At 43.4% G+C, this 12,337-nt stretch overlaps 1 protein-coding gene and 1 long non-coding RNA gene across 7 annotated transcripts in view; one reads left to right on the top strand and one right to left on the bottom strand.

Moving 5' to 3' along the window:
* The window catches only part of GALNT2 (polypeptide N-acetylgalactosaminyltransferase 2), a 90,255-nt gene extending 84,888 nt beyond the window's left edge, over positions 1-5,367 (bottom strand). Inside the window, exon 1 of the mRNA XM_064413880.1 lies at positions 5,147-5,367. Within this exon, the coding sequence (XP_064269950.1) occupies positions 5,147-5,263 (117 nt within the window). The 5' untranslated portion in view covers positions 5,264-5,367. The remainder of the gene's footprint in view (positions 1-5,146) is intronic.
* A 247-nt stretch (positions 5,368-5,614) lies between these two features.
* LOC135296922 (uncharacterized) overlaps positions 5,615-12,337 on the top strand; it is a 100,326-nt gene continuing 93,603 nt past the window's right edge. For 2 of the 6 annotated variants that reach the window (XR_010358942.1, XR_010358944.1), the window contains exons 1-2: positions 5,615-5,988; positions 6,114-6,160. This is a non-coding gene — a long non-coding RNA (uncharacterized LOC135296922). The remainder of the gene's footprint in view (positions 5,989-6,113; positions 6,161-12,337) is intronic. The other 4 variants (XR_010358943.1, XR_010358940.1, XR_010358945.1 and 1 more) reach the window with 4 other exon arrangements.

The following is a 12,337-nucleotide window of genomic DNA, read 5'->3' as shown; positions in this document are numbered from 1 at the left end:
CATTTTCTATCTCCTTGCACCTTCTAGGAAGCAATTGATACAGAAAAGGACATATGACCATTTAACTTTAACCTCTGATATCTTCACTTGTCTCAAGACCAAGATATCAGAAATCCCATTCAATGTCACAATACCTAAAGGACTAAAGTTACATTAAAAATGATGCAGCAAAGTAAACAGCATTTAGAAATTAAAGCAGGCAATGTCTTCCTGTGATGAAAGAAACCAACAGAGTTGAAGTTTAACCCCTTTGTTTCATATATCTCAAGAGAAACACTCAAGTTGCACATAAACAGATTAACGAATTTAAGTTAATACACCTTTCCTTTCCTCCTTACTTAAACCATCAAAAAAGCACTTAGGTACACTAAATCTGTAGTTTATGCAGGAAGAGAGGAAGAGTGCTGTGTGCCATTACGTACAACGTCAATAAAAGCCTCCTTTACCAGTAACAAATAGTAGAGGGGTCCCAAATAAAAAAACCCGAAAAAGGAAAAGAAAGCTCAGTGTATGCTGAAAGGAGTCATTTTAAAGTTTTATCTATACAGAACAAGAACTTACAAGGCTTGCTTCTTTTTCCCCTGCTTTACCCAGTAATTGAGACATTTTTAATCATTTACAAACTCAATATGAAGCATCACCCTTTACCTTTATTTCACCTCAGCTAGCTCCAGTACAGTCACCTATCTAAAGTCTGCTCCATAATAAAGAAAAAAAGCAAAACAAAAAAAGGGAAGAGATGGAAAAACTAGCACTATGTACAGGATAACCAGTTCCACAGGAAAAGCCTGCCTCCTTGTGGCTGAACTAGCCCTAAATTAGACTTCTCCAGTTCATTCCATTACACCCAGAAAATCGGGTGAGCCAAGAGAGTAACAGCCTTCTAGTTCAAGGCAGTTTGGGGTTTTGGCTTTCAGCGGGGTGGAGTTGATGAAAACAAAAAATGTTTCTAAATGTAGGAACTACCTGTGAAAGTGATCCATCACTCCTTACCAAAATATTGCTTTTAGCCTTCTCCTCTAGACAGGGTTGAAGATGACAGATGTTCCACTTAAAAACAACTGAGATTCTTTACATGGCAACAAATGCAAAAGCTTGTCAGCGCTCTGGCACCTAAATCCAGAAGGCCATGAACCTGGTTCAGCTGTGGCTTAACCTTGCAGGCCTCTCTGCATGCCTTACTTTCACCAGTAAATCCCCATTCTGCCCACAGATCTCCTTCTGGGGATGCCTCTGAGGATTTCTCTCTTGGCAGCAGTAAAGCATTTGGCACTTTCAATAAGATGCAAACCTTCCTCTGTCCAGCCTGAAGGGCTCAATTACATGGAGCTACTTTCTTAATGCCTAGAAGAGCAAGTTCTTTAGAAATCAGCTGCAGTTTTTGGCTGGTTTTGGTGTGGGGTTTTGTTTCATTGGGTTTTTTAATTTCTTTCTGATTGCAATCCAGTCACTCTATTGTGCAAGAGCTTAGTGGTTCAACAACTTAAAATCTGTGTGACACATATACAAATTCACACCAGTCTTAGGAGGGGATCACATCAGGATGACTTTGGCTTTCTAACCATCTTGCAGAAGCTGCTCCATTTTTATGCAAGTCTGAGACAGAGCATGAACTGCTTTTGATCTGGGGTAGGAAATTTATCCATGAAAAGAAGGGAACTTCCAGTCTCCACTCCAAAGGCTTTTTAATATAAAACACATTTAGTGAACATAAAAGTAGACCTCAGTTTTTTTCAGTCTCACAATTGTTAGGCTTTCAACTTGCTCTCTTCTCTGTCACAGCCTCTGTATGGGAACCATTTCTCTAACCTTTAGACACGTGAATCAGACACACTCTTTCCAATCTACAACTCAGTGATCCAGCTGGAAAGAAGTCAAATGAACATGGCTCTCTCATGTTCACAAAAATTTTGATTGGAGATGCACTGGAGGGAAGAAGGGGAAAAAACCCAAAACATTTCTGTCCCCTTCAAGCCCCACTGAATTAAAGGCTTTGATTCTACCCTGTTCTTTTCAAGCAGACATTTTTTTTAAAAAAAGTTGTCACACACTGAATTCCAGATGTGAATCACTTCTTTCTACTACAGTTTTTATGCCTAGGTCCAAAATGAGAAGCATCGTACCCTTTTTTTGTTGTTGTTGCTATTATTTACACACTTACCAGTGAGACATCTTGTGCTTTGTGTGCTTTAGACTCTTTCATGCCTACTCAGACCCTAACAGGTCAATATACTGCACAAAAAGCTGTGGATTGCACCATTGTTGAGAGGGGCCAAAACTTTATCAAGGCTATACCACACCCTGCAACATCCAAACAACTTCACAGATCTTATTAGAACCGTTGTAAATGAAGAACCAAAATAAGCAGGAGCTTATATTAACTCTGACACTACTCTAATAAGAAAAGCAAACTAGAAAAAAAAAATATCACTCTTTTCTCTTACTCAGGTGCAATCCTGGCAGAGGGCAAACACCTTCAACTCTACTGAAGATAAAGAGAATTGGTGCTGTTCAACACATCACAGGACTGGGTGCCATATCAGACAAGTCCAGTATGTCTGAATAACACATAGGTCTGTATATAGGGGAAAAAAAAAAAGGCATAATCCTTATAGAAAACCACATTCTGTTTGTACAACCAGATCCATAATTAACATGCAAATTACTTAGACAAATGATGGACTATCCCCTCCTAGTTTTTGTAATCTTATAGACTGAAAACAGCAGAGACTACAATTTATTAAAAATTGTGTTCTCCTATAAGCAACTGTTTCCATTATATTGAAATAGTGGGCAAGTAAAAAGGTCTATATGAAGTCATACACATCAAGAAATTTACTACAGCAGGGTTTCTGCTCATAAGTTTAAGACAGTTTGGTTTGTTTGCTTTACACCAGTGTCTGACACTAAGTTAATAAGCCTTTTATTCTGATTCAAAAGCTATTACACTACACACATCTTCCTCTACTTAGATTTGTTAACCTACGCTGAAGCCTGGGATTAAATTTTATGCTTCACTGACAGAAAATAGAATCCTAAATCACCAATCCATATATAATAGTTAATTTCCCCACTTGTTTCTTGTGGTCACAATATCTACTTTCTTCCTTACCACAGCCTTACTTTAAACTTTCATATTTTTAAACACAGCACTGGGCTTCAGCTCAGGTCTATGAAATGTCTCATTTTCTTGAAATTATTCCTTACTAAACTTTCCCAATTATCCAGACCAGTAAGGTTTACTAAATTTTGTGCAGAATGACACCAAATAATGCTACCAAAGCAAGTAACAGGTTCATTCATCTCTTAAAACCATAATAAAAATGCTACTCATATCAATAATAAACAGCAACAGGTTCTACCAGAATAAACACCAGACTCTTGCTCAGAAATACTGGTTTCTTTCCTATGTTATTCTCACCAAGTCTTGTAGGTGACCTTGGGCAAATCACTACCCCCACACTGCAGTTTTCTCAGCAGTAAAAATTAATTGAACAGAATCACAAATCTGTCTGGAAACTCCAAATGTAACACACCATAAGAGTTAAAAATATATTTCTCTATCTGCAGATACATTTGCCTTGATAGCTTTTCTTTATCCCATTATACAGCAGCAGTGTAAGATTGCTTTTACTTTCTAAATACACTCTGGTGGTTCTTCAAGAAAGCCTTTAGGCTACTGCCTTACTTCCACATGCTTGATCTATTTCTGCTATTGTATCTACTTTGAAGGACCAGGAGCTTGTATGTGGCAATACATACTTACACTTATTCTAATATATTACATCAAAAGTCACTGTTGAACACATTCCTAAGGTACAGAGAGCATAAAAAACAGGACAGAGAGGCAATTATCAGCGAGCAGTGACTCATTCTCTAAACCCTTGCTCACATAAGTAGCCATCCAAGTATTTGCTTCCACAACCCGACAAAGGAACAAGCCATCAGCATTTTTTTTACAGGGAATACATACATTGATGAACCAAACTGCATCAAAGAAACAAAAATATTCCTTTTTATACATCAGCTAGACCTACAAAACACTACTTTTGATTTAATAGGAGGCAGCAATTCATTAGCAAACAACACCGTTCAAGTGTAGTGCACTTCATTCAATTGCCCTCTTGCCCTATTCTGGGGTTTTTGTAAAAAATTACACAATTATGAGATGCTTTATACCTTTCCTATTTCAAAATAGGCTTAAACAGCAGTTTCCAAAACTCTTGATTTCGCTAATCTTTATTGCAGACGAAATACCAAAAAAAAAAAAAAAAGCACTTAATTTTTCTAACCAGAGATAGAGGGAAGTGGCAACTTTGTCCACCTCATGCCACAAACCCCGTTCTGACTGACACAAACGTGAACTGTGATGTGCTTAACTTCCAGCTGTGCTCCTGATCGATGAATTGCTACAACACCTTGAAAAACCTATTTAATAACTTGATGGCCAGAATACTGAAAAATTACTCATGTATTGTCCGCAGGGAACTTCTTGAACATTAGTAACACTCGTAACATGAGCTGCTATAAGAAGGAAGAGACAGACCTTCCACGCCACAGACACAAAACATGACAAATCCGGCAATTTCCTGGAATATTACAAAACCGGTCGGAAAACGGTACCCTTCAGACACAGCGCTAAGGAGAAAGGAAAGCGCGTTGCCTCCAAAGGGAAAAGGCATTAGCAGCTCGGATCCCCGCGTGCTCTCCAGGTGGGAGCGGGAGCCCGAAGGACTCCGGTGCCGGCGGGGAATGCTGCAAGGGGCAGGCGCTCTGTGCCGGGAGCGGAGCGGAGCCAGGCGGGGCCCCCGCCCCGCAGCGCAGCCCGGCCCTCCCCACACCAACTTCCCCCGGCCCGGGACGTGGCCGGCCGCAGTTGGATAAGGAGCGACGCGACGCCGCTGAAATCGGTCTGAAGTCCACAAAGAAGCCATCTGCCTGCGGGGAGCGGGCTGGGGAAGGGCGGGCTGGAGGGGGAAGGAGCAGCCCGGGGCAGTTTCACGCCGCCTGCAAGCGAGCGGTGGCGAACAGACGGCCCCGGCCGCCGCCCCTGCTCCCAGCCCGAGGGCCGCGTAGCGCTGCCCCCCGCCCGGCCCGCGCCGCCGGGGCAGGGAGCGGGCACACGTTCCGCGGGCTCCGCTCTCACCTTCCTCCTGCCGCCGCCGCCGGCCAGCGCGGCGCTGCCGCCCGAGTACATGTAGTAGGCGATGCCCAGCACCCAGAGGAAGGCGAAGCAGAGCAGCAGCCGAGACCTGCGCCGCATCCTCCCTCCCGCGCCGCCGCCAGGCCACCAGGAAACGGCCGCCAGCAGCCGCCGCCTCCGCTCCTGCCGCCGCCGCCGCCGCGCAGGGTCAGGGGGCAGAGGGCGAGCGCCCGCCCCCCGACCAATCCCGCGCCGCCCGGCCCCGCGGGGGGCGGGCCGGCCCCGCCGCCGTCGCCATGGTTGCAGCACGCCGCGCCGCCGCCTCCGCCGCGCCCGCGGGCCGGGGGCTGCGCCCCCCGCAGGGCGGGCACCGGCACGGCCCGGACCGGCGCCGCCCGCCCCTCCCGCCGCCGCCCGCCTCCGGGCCCAGCCCGTCAGCCGCGGGTCTCTGCGGGCGCTGCCTCAACCGGGCCGGGGGGCGGGAGGCGGGGGAGAGGCCGCGCCCCGCCCTGGGGCAGCGGGGCACCGCGGGACTGCGCGGCTGTGCGGGTCTCCCCTCCTCGGAGTTGTCCCACTCCCTCCCTGTAATACTGGCCGATTACACGGAGACTCTCGGAACCGCAAAAACTCCAGACTAGCCCCGGTCCGCGCCCCGCACTCTCCGCCCGCCGTGGCCCGAAGTGTCCGTGCCCGCGCTCCTGCAGCCGAGCGCGGGTCCCGGCGCAGCGGGGCTGTGGGCAGTGCCGCAGCGGCACCTCGGGCATGAGGGGTGCCCGGGCTCACAGCGCTTGGTAGTGGCTGCGCCCTCGTTCAGTGCATCCTCCGAGGACCTCCAGCTCTAGTGGGTGGGTCTCACCTCTTCGTAGTTGTCTTGCTCCCCTATTCATATTGGATGATCACATAGGGGCTCCCAAGCCCCCACAAATTCCAGACTGACCACAACACAAGTTGTGTCTCTGACTCTTTTCAGGACGGAAAATGTGCTCCATGGAGGTGGTGTCCCTGAAGTCACTTGAGGTAGGTAGCGGGGCAGGTCTTCATTATGCCTCAAAGGTCAGAAAGCAAAGTCTTGTCAGGACATGTCCACTATGCATGACATTTTTGAAGAGACTTTTCTATGGCCCTATGGGACACACCGAGCACCTGACAGCCCACCACCCCACTGAGGTCACATACCTGCTCTGCTTGCACTTCTGAAGTCACCACTACAGCAGTGCCCAGTCTGGAAGCATGGGCACCATTAACACAGGCCTAAAGGGATCTCTGGGGGATTCTGCCTGGATCTCCCCAGGAGGGTGACCCACGTAAGGCTCTGCTCTTAGAGGCTGGTCTGTCAATATGGAGTCATTGCCTGGTAAAATTATCTTTCTTTCTACTTACCCAGTTCCACCCTTGAACACCCCACTACAGTGCTGCTAGTTCACTGACTCTCATGTGCACAGCTCATGCTGCTGTTATTCCACGCCAATGAGTTTCCTGTTGTTTAGCATTTCCTGCTATCTCATTCCACCGTGAGACATCAAGAAATGAGAACACAAAACTAGCAAGTGACACATTTTCTAACAATTAAAAAGCACCTCTATTTCAGAGGCATAATTTCAACTCCAAGGAGAACATTCCTGGTTTTGAAATGTTTTGGGGGTTTTTTTCTGTCATCTCACTGTGTCCTATCAATAGACGGTTGTACTCCGATGTGTTCTGACTGTACCCACGTTTCTCCTTGTCTCCACACCAATGTCAGGCCCCTGCCAGTCCAGCCACACGGGTGGCTGCAGAGCCTCTGTAGCAGACTGCTCACCAAGCTGGGCCAGGATGTGGCCAGGGGGTCTGGCATAAATTCTGTTACATAAGCAGGAAAAGGTCCAGCAGCTAGAAGAAATGGTGTCAAAAACTCACCTGCTCACCAGCACAGTCAGTCCACTGACAGTCTTGTCAAGAAGGTGAATTGTGTCAGTGTTGGCACTGCCTGGGCAGAAGTTGTCTGGCATGCAGAGATTTCAGGGGATAACTGCATACCTTCCCACCTGCCAGAGCACTGCTGGAGAGATAGCATGGGTACAAAGACAAAGGAAGGAATCCCAAATAAGTATCCATTATCCAGGGAGTGTAAACCAAAGAGATTTATTTCTTCAGAGCAAATGAATCTTTCAATAAACTGAGCATTATGAATTTAGTTTGGAAAGAGTTGGACACAGACACCGAATTGGGGCAAAAATACAAGTTTTGGAATCAAATAGCTAGCATCTATTTGAAGTTACGTACACTGGAGAGTATGGGCTGCCAGGAGACACACAGATGTTCTAGATGAGAGTATTTGATTTATCCAGAGTGTGTTTGATGCAAGTGAGAGCAGTTCCACCAAAATCACTGACTGTGCCTGCATCTAAAAAGACACATGCACACACATACACACATAAAAACACCTCACTCTAAAGCTAAATTTCCATTAGCAAGGTCTTCTACATAAATCAGAGGACTCAGCTACCCAAGCTTGGGAACATCCTGATAAACTCCTACTTCTTGAGCTCTACAGTGAGACAGAGAAGTAACTTTCCTGCTGCTGGGGGATTCCTTCACTGGGCAGATCTGCTGAGGGAAAGGGTGCCTTGCATGACGTATGTCCCCACAGAAAACATCATACACTTTCATGTGCTAAGTGAACTCATAATCCTATTTAACTTTACAAAATCTGCAGACCGCTTAGTCTTTAAACACCTTATAAAGGCTACAGGAACGCCCTTTTCATAGTCTTAAATATCTTGGGATGGTCTTCAAAGGTCTCCCTGCAGCCGCAGGTATTTTCAATGATTTTAGCAATGTGCTTAGATAGATTTTTTCCCTTTCCAGCAAAATTAGCCAGCCATGCATGTGCAGAAAATTCTTCCATAGCTGCACACTTCACAAGCTTATCAAAATAATCCACTGCACGTGCTCAACCACAGTTCTCAAAGGTTTATAAGTCAAATCAAAACTAATTTCTTCTCAAACAAGCAAATACATGCCTACTTCAAGAAAGGCTATTTCCATGTCAGAGTTCATTTTTCAGCCTTCTGCTGATAAATTACAGAAATGCTCAAAAAGGTTGTAAGAGTCTATTTAGATCAAGAATTTTTTTTCCACTCTCCTGATATTCTGAACTGGCTGAACCAGTTTTGTTCAAGTCTTTCCAAAATATTCACATTTGGACGAAGTCCCAATCTGGCAGATTTCATCCTGAATCATTTATATTTCAGAGACCACAGAATACACAGAGGTTTAGAATGGAAAATATTACATTGATTTAACTCTAGGAAAAGCTGCCTGTGCTATTACAATGCATTTGCATACAGATATCTCTTTACCTCAAAAGTCCTAACATGTTTAGTCAGCAAAGAAAAACTGAAAAAAATGCACTTCAATTAAAGGAAGAAATTAAAGAAAAATGTAAGATATTTTCTAATTATTTTCCCAGTGCATTTCAAAAGAAAATATTAGCATATTTTAAAAGCAGCATTGCTAGAATGATTCACAGAATATAAATGCTTCTGTATCAAGCACAGCCCTTTAAACAAAAGAGATCAAGCATGTGAGAGAACAAATGGGAGTGAAATTTGCAGAAGGAATCATCAAAACTTTGCTTTTGATCCTCAGTGCAGACGCCTAGATTTGAGGGACAGAATTCCAATCTAGTTATCTAAGGTGTAAATCAGAGGGAACATCACTGACCTCATGTGAGAGAGGGTATATAACTAGCCACAACCATGACCAGACTAATTTGGACAACACAAAAGTTGCTTATCCTTTTCTGAAGTTGTATGATCTAGTCAAAGGTGAGGAAATCCGTCTTCAGGGCAAATGGAAAGCAGTCCTCACCTTCAGGAATAAGTGAGTCAACCTCTTACTCATGCTAGCAATCTTGTCCTTGCAAAAACAGGATGAAGAATTTTCAGACCAGGTCTAAAACACAGAAAATAGGTTGAAAATACTTTAAAAGGCAAAATATAACTGATCAAGGTGTTGCAACCTCTTTGATACATGGAAGCTAAAATTTAGGTGATCCAGTTCATATTACATTCTTTCAAACCTATGCAGTTATGTCACAAAGTAAATAATTTCTCCTCTCTCATGAGAAAGATTACTTATTAGCCAAATGTAGGGTGTTTCATAACACAGAAATCACACATTTACATGAAATTTAAAATACATCTGTAGAGGATATAGTTCTACTAGTGGCTTGAAATCTTGACTCAGCACAAGCCCAGTATGTGTTTGTAGTGCTAGGATTCTTTTTGTATTTAAAGAGCCTGATCCTGAAAACGTTTATGCAAATGTTTAACTTCATTCAGCATGTATTCCCATTGGAGTCAGTTGGACTACTCAAACATTTTAAATTATATGCTTATGGCTGAGTACTTGCAAGATTAAAGGTTAAGTGCAGCTAGCAGGTCTGAAAATCTATGTAGGTGTTTTGCAATTCCTCACTGCACAGTGGTAACAATGAGAAACAGACTACCTCCTCAGCTAAAGACTTGGGAGTCAACATGTCCTTTCCCATCTGTTTAGATGCCAAGAACTATGTTTGTTTAATTTTTCAGCAGAGTTTCTGATGCTACCCAGAGTAGGCAGACATGCTGGCAATAGCATTCAAAAGTGGCTCATTTCCAGAAAATCTTGTTAGCCTCCAAGAATGTTTTTTGAACTGTTAAAACCCCAAGCAGTAATATTGTACATGCACATTTTACCTTGAAAACAGTGTGTCACTGTGCCTGACCACAGGGTTTGTCAGGCAAGGTCCAAATATGTTCGAGCATTGCGGAACTAAAGCTCTCTCATCCTAGACTCTGAATTTGAGAAGGTAGTATCTTCTCTTTTAAAGCATAAAATAATGGCTATTTCCTCTGAAATATATAGCACTGCTGTTATGCTGCTTCCACATTACAGATTGATCAACACATTACATCATGCAATGCAGATATTGTAAACGCTGCACTTTCTCACATGAATTTGAAGTATCAGCTTAAGCCCTCATGCTTCCAAGGCAAATTATCCAAATCTGGAAGCCTTTCCTCTATAAAATAAAGTTTAAGGTTCAACATTCCTTGGAGTAATTCAGTTCAACAAGGAGAGGAAACAGATTATTTTCCTATGGGTGGTGAAGACAAAGAAAGAACAACTCAGCCTCCTGCTAAAGATGGCAGAAGCCAGAACAAACTGCAGTCCCACTGCCAGCTATTCTTCCTGAATCACTTTCCATGTTGGACGGAACTTCAGCAGAACAAAACAAACCTCTTGCAGCATTCTGTAGGCTGCTGATCAGATATCAAAATGTGATATGGCTCAGAAGTCTCTCTCATAGGAGAGTGATGATAGATGAAAGAGAGAATCAGCCGTGGAGAGAGACTTGCAGAAACAACAACCTCACCTTTGACTGAAGTAATTTGACACTCCTTCATTGGAATTATCCAAATTCCGAAGGTCATAGCTGCCAGAAGTGGTAAAGACTGATGATCTATGGTCTGAGACGAGGCAGGAAATTCCATCCTTTCCTCTCAAGCAACACTACATAGCAGCAGAGTGCAGCTGTAGTACTGTAAGTAATTTGAGGCTAGGGGTAAACACTATGTGCTAATGCATAATACACAAGTCTATTTTTGAGCAACAAAGACAAATGTGAACCCATCAGACAATGGTGCTGTAATCTCAACTGGTGCTTTGTCCATTCAAATTTATAATCCAGAGCAGTAAGTCTACAGCCAAGAAATTTGAGACTATCTATGATACAAGTTTGCTACAGCGAAGCATAGAAAATGCAGCTAAATTACTCTACAATCAGATTCATGAAGATTAGGAAAAAGATTTTCCTTAGTCAAAGTGTTTTACCAGAAGCAGGTTTTGCTCATGTTTTTACATAAAGATTTTCTTAGCTAGTTACACCATCATCAGCTCACCACAGGGAATGCCATAGAAAAAGAGAAAAAGAAAAAACATAAAAAAGACTGAAGGAGGCATGGCAAGAGGGGAGGTGAGAGTACAAGGAAGCAACACAGGCTTTTGTCTTCCAAAGCTGCTGCACCATCTGCAATTTCTGAATTGAAAAGATTGATAAGTGGTGCAGATCGCCAGCTACCCAGGATATCAGACCCAGGTGGCAGGGACAACCTGATGCTTAGTGAGTGCTCAGTCTAGGTATTGTAAATGTTTCTCTTCAGTGATTGTGTATCATTCAGAAGGGCAGAGAAGAAAACCTTTCCTTGTGATACAATATTTTAGATTCAGCTGTATAGTGGAAAGCATTTTCTCACTTCTTCCCCAGTTCCCTCATATTAGCAGTTAAAGCATGTGCCTTCAGTCCAAGATATAGTAAGCAGGTCTCCAGTTCTCTGGAGGAACATTCTGATCACTGACAATGGCAAGTCACATCAGAAATGCCATCATGAACAGGCTGAATATGGCTCAGATGTCTTTGATTAATTTTTTTAATATAATTTTCCATCTTAATACTATTGCCTCCCACTCAGGTGCACATAGTGGAGCCCATGCTTCAAAAGTGCTATGCTGCCCATAGCAACCTATTCCCACTGGACACAGTGCAATATGACAGTTAGCAGTGCTGTACACCCTCTGCACCAGGTGAAGGACACCACTCCCCCACACCTGCCTTAGCACCACATCTGCTTTTTGTATTACAACAGTGGCTAAACAAATAAGCCCCAGTGTTGTATTTTTATCAATGCTATATATTGTACTCCTGGATTTTTCTCAAGAATATTTTTCACTGTGCATTTAAAAGTAGTATTTTAAGACAGCATATATTCTCAATAAATACATTAGTTTGTCATGTTCATTTGGCGTATTTGACAATTTGCAAAATTTTGTGTTTGGATCCCCAAATCCTTATAACAAATTACACAGGTCGTCTCTGTCACACTCAAGAACATATTTCATATAATAGGGGAAAGAAATGTTTCTTTCAGTTCACATACTCTCCAGAAGTCATATATTGATTTCTCACAAGTTTAATCTTTCAGTACTTTGGAACAGACAGTAAATATGCTCACTTACCACAAGAGATGGAAATTGACCCCATTTGTAACCTTCATGACCAGTTTGGCTTCAAACCTTTATCATCACCCATTAAAATCATGGAAGACTGTTTCTGAAAACAGGACCAAAACCAACAAACCTCAAGAAATTAGTTTTACACTCTTACACTTT

Source organism: Passer domesticus, chromosome 3 (assembly GCF_036417665.1).
Source record: "Passer domesticus isolate bPasDom1 chromosome 3, bPasDom1.hap1, whole genome shotgun sequence".
Classification (NCBI taxonomy): Eukaryota; Metazoa; Chordata; class Aves; order Passeriformes; family Passeridae; genus Passer; species Passer domesticus.
This window is presented reverse-complemented; position numbering and strand designations above follow the sequence as displayed.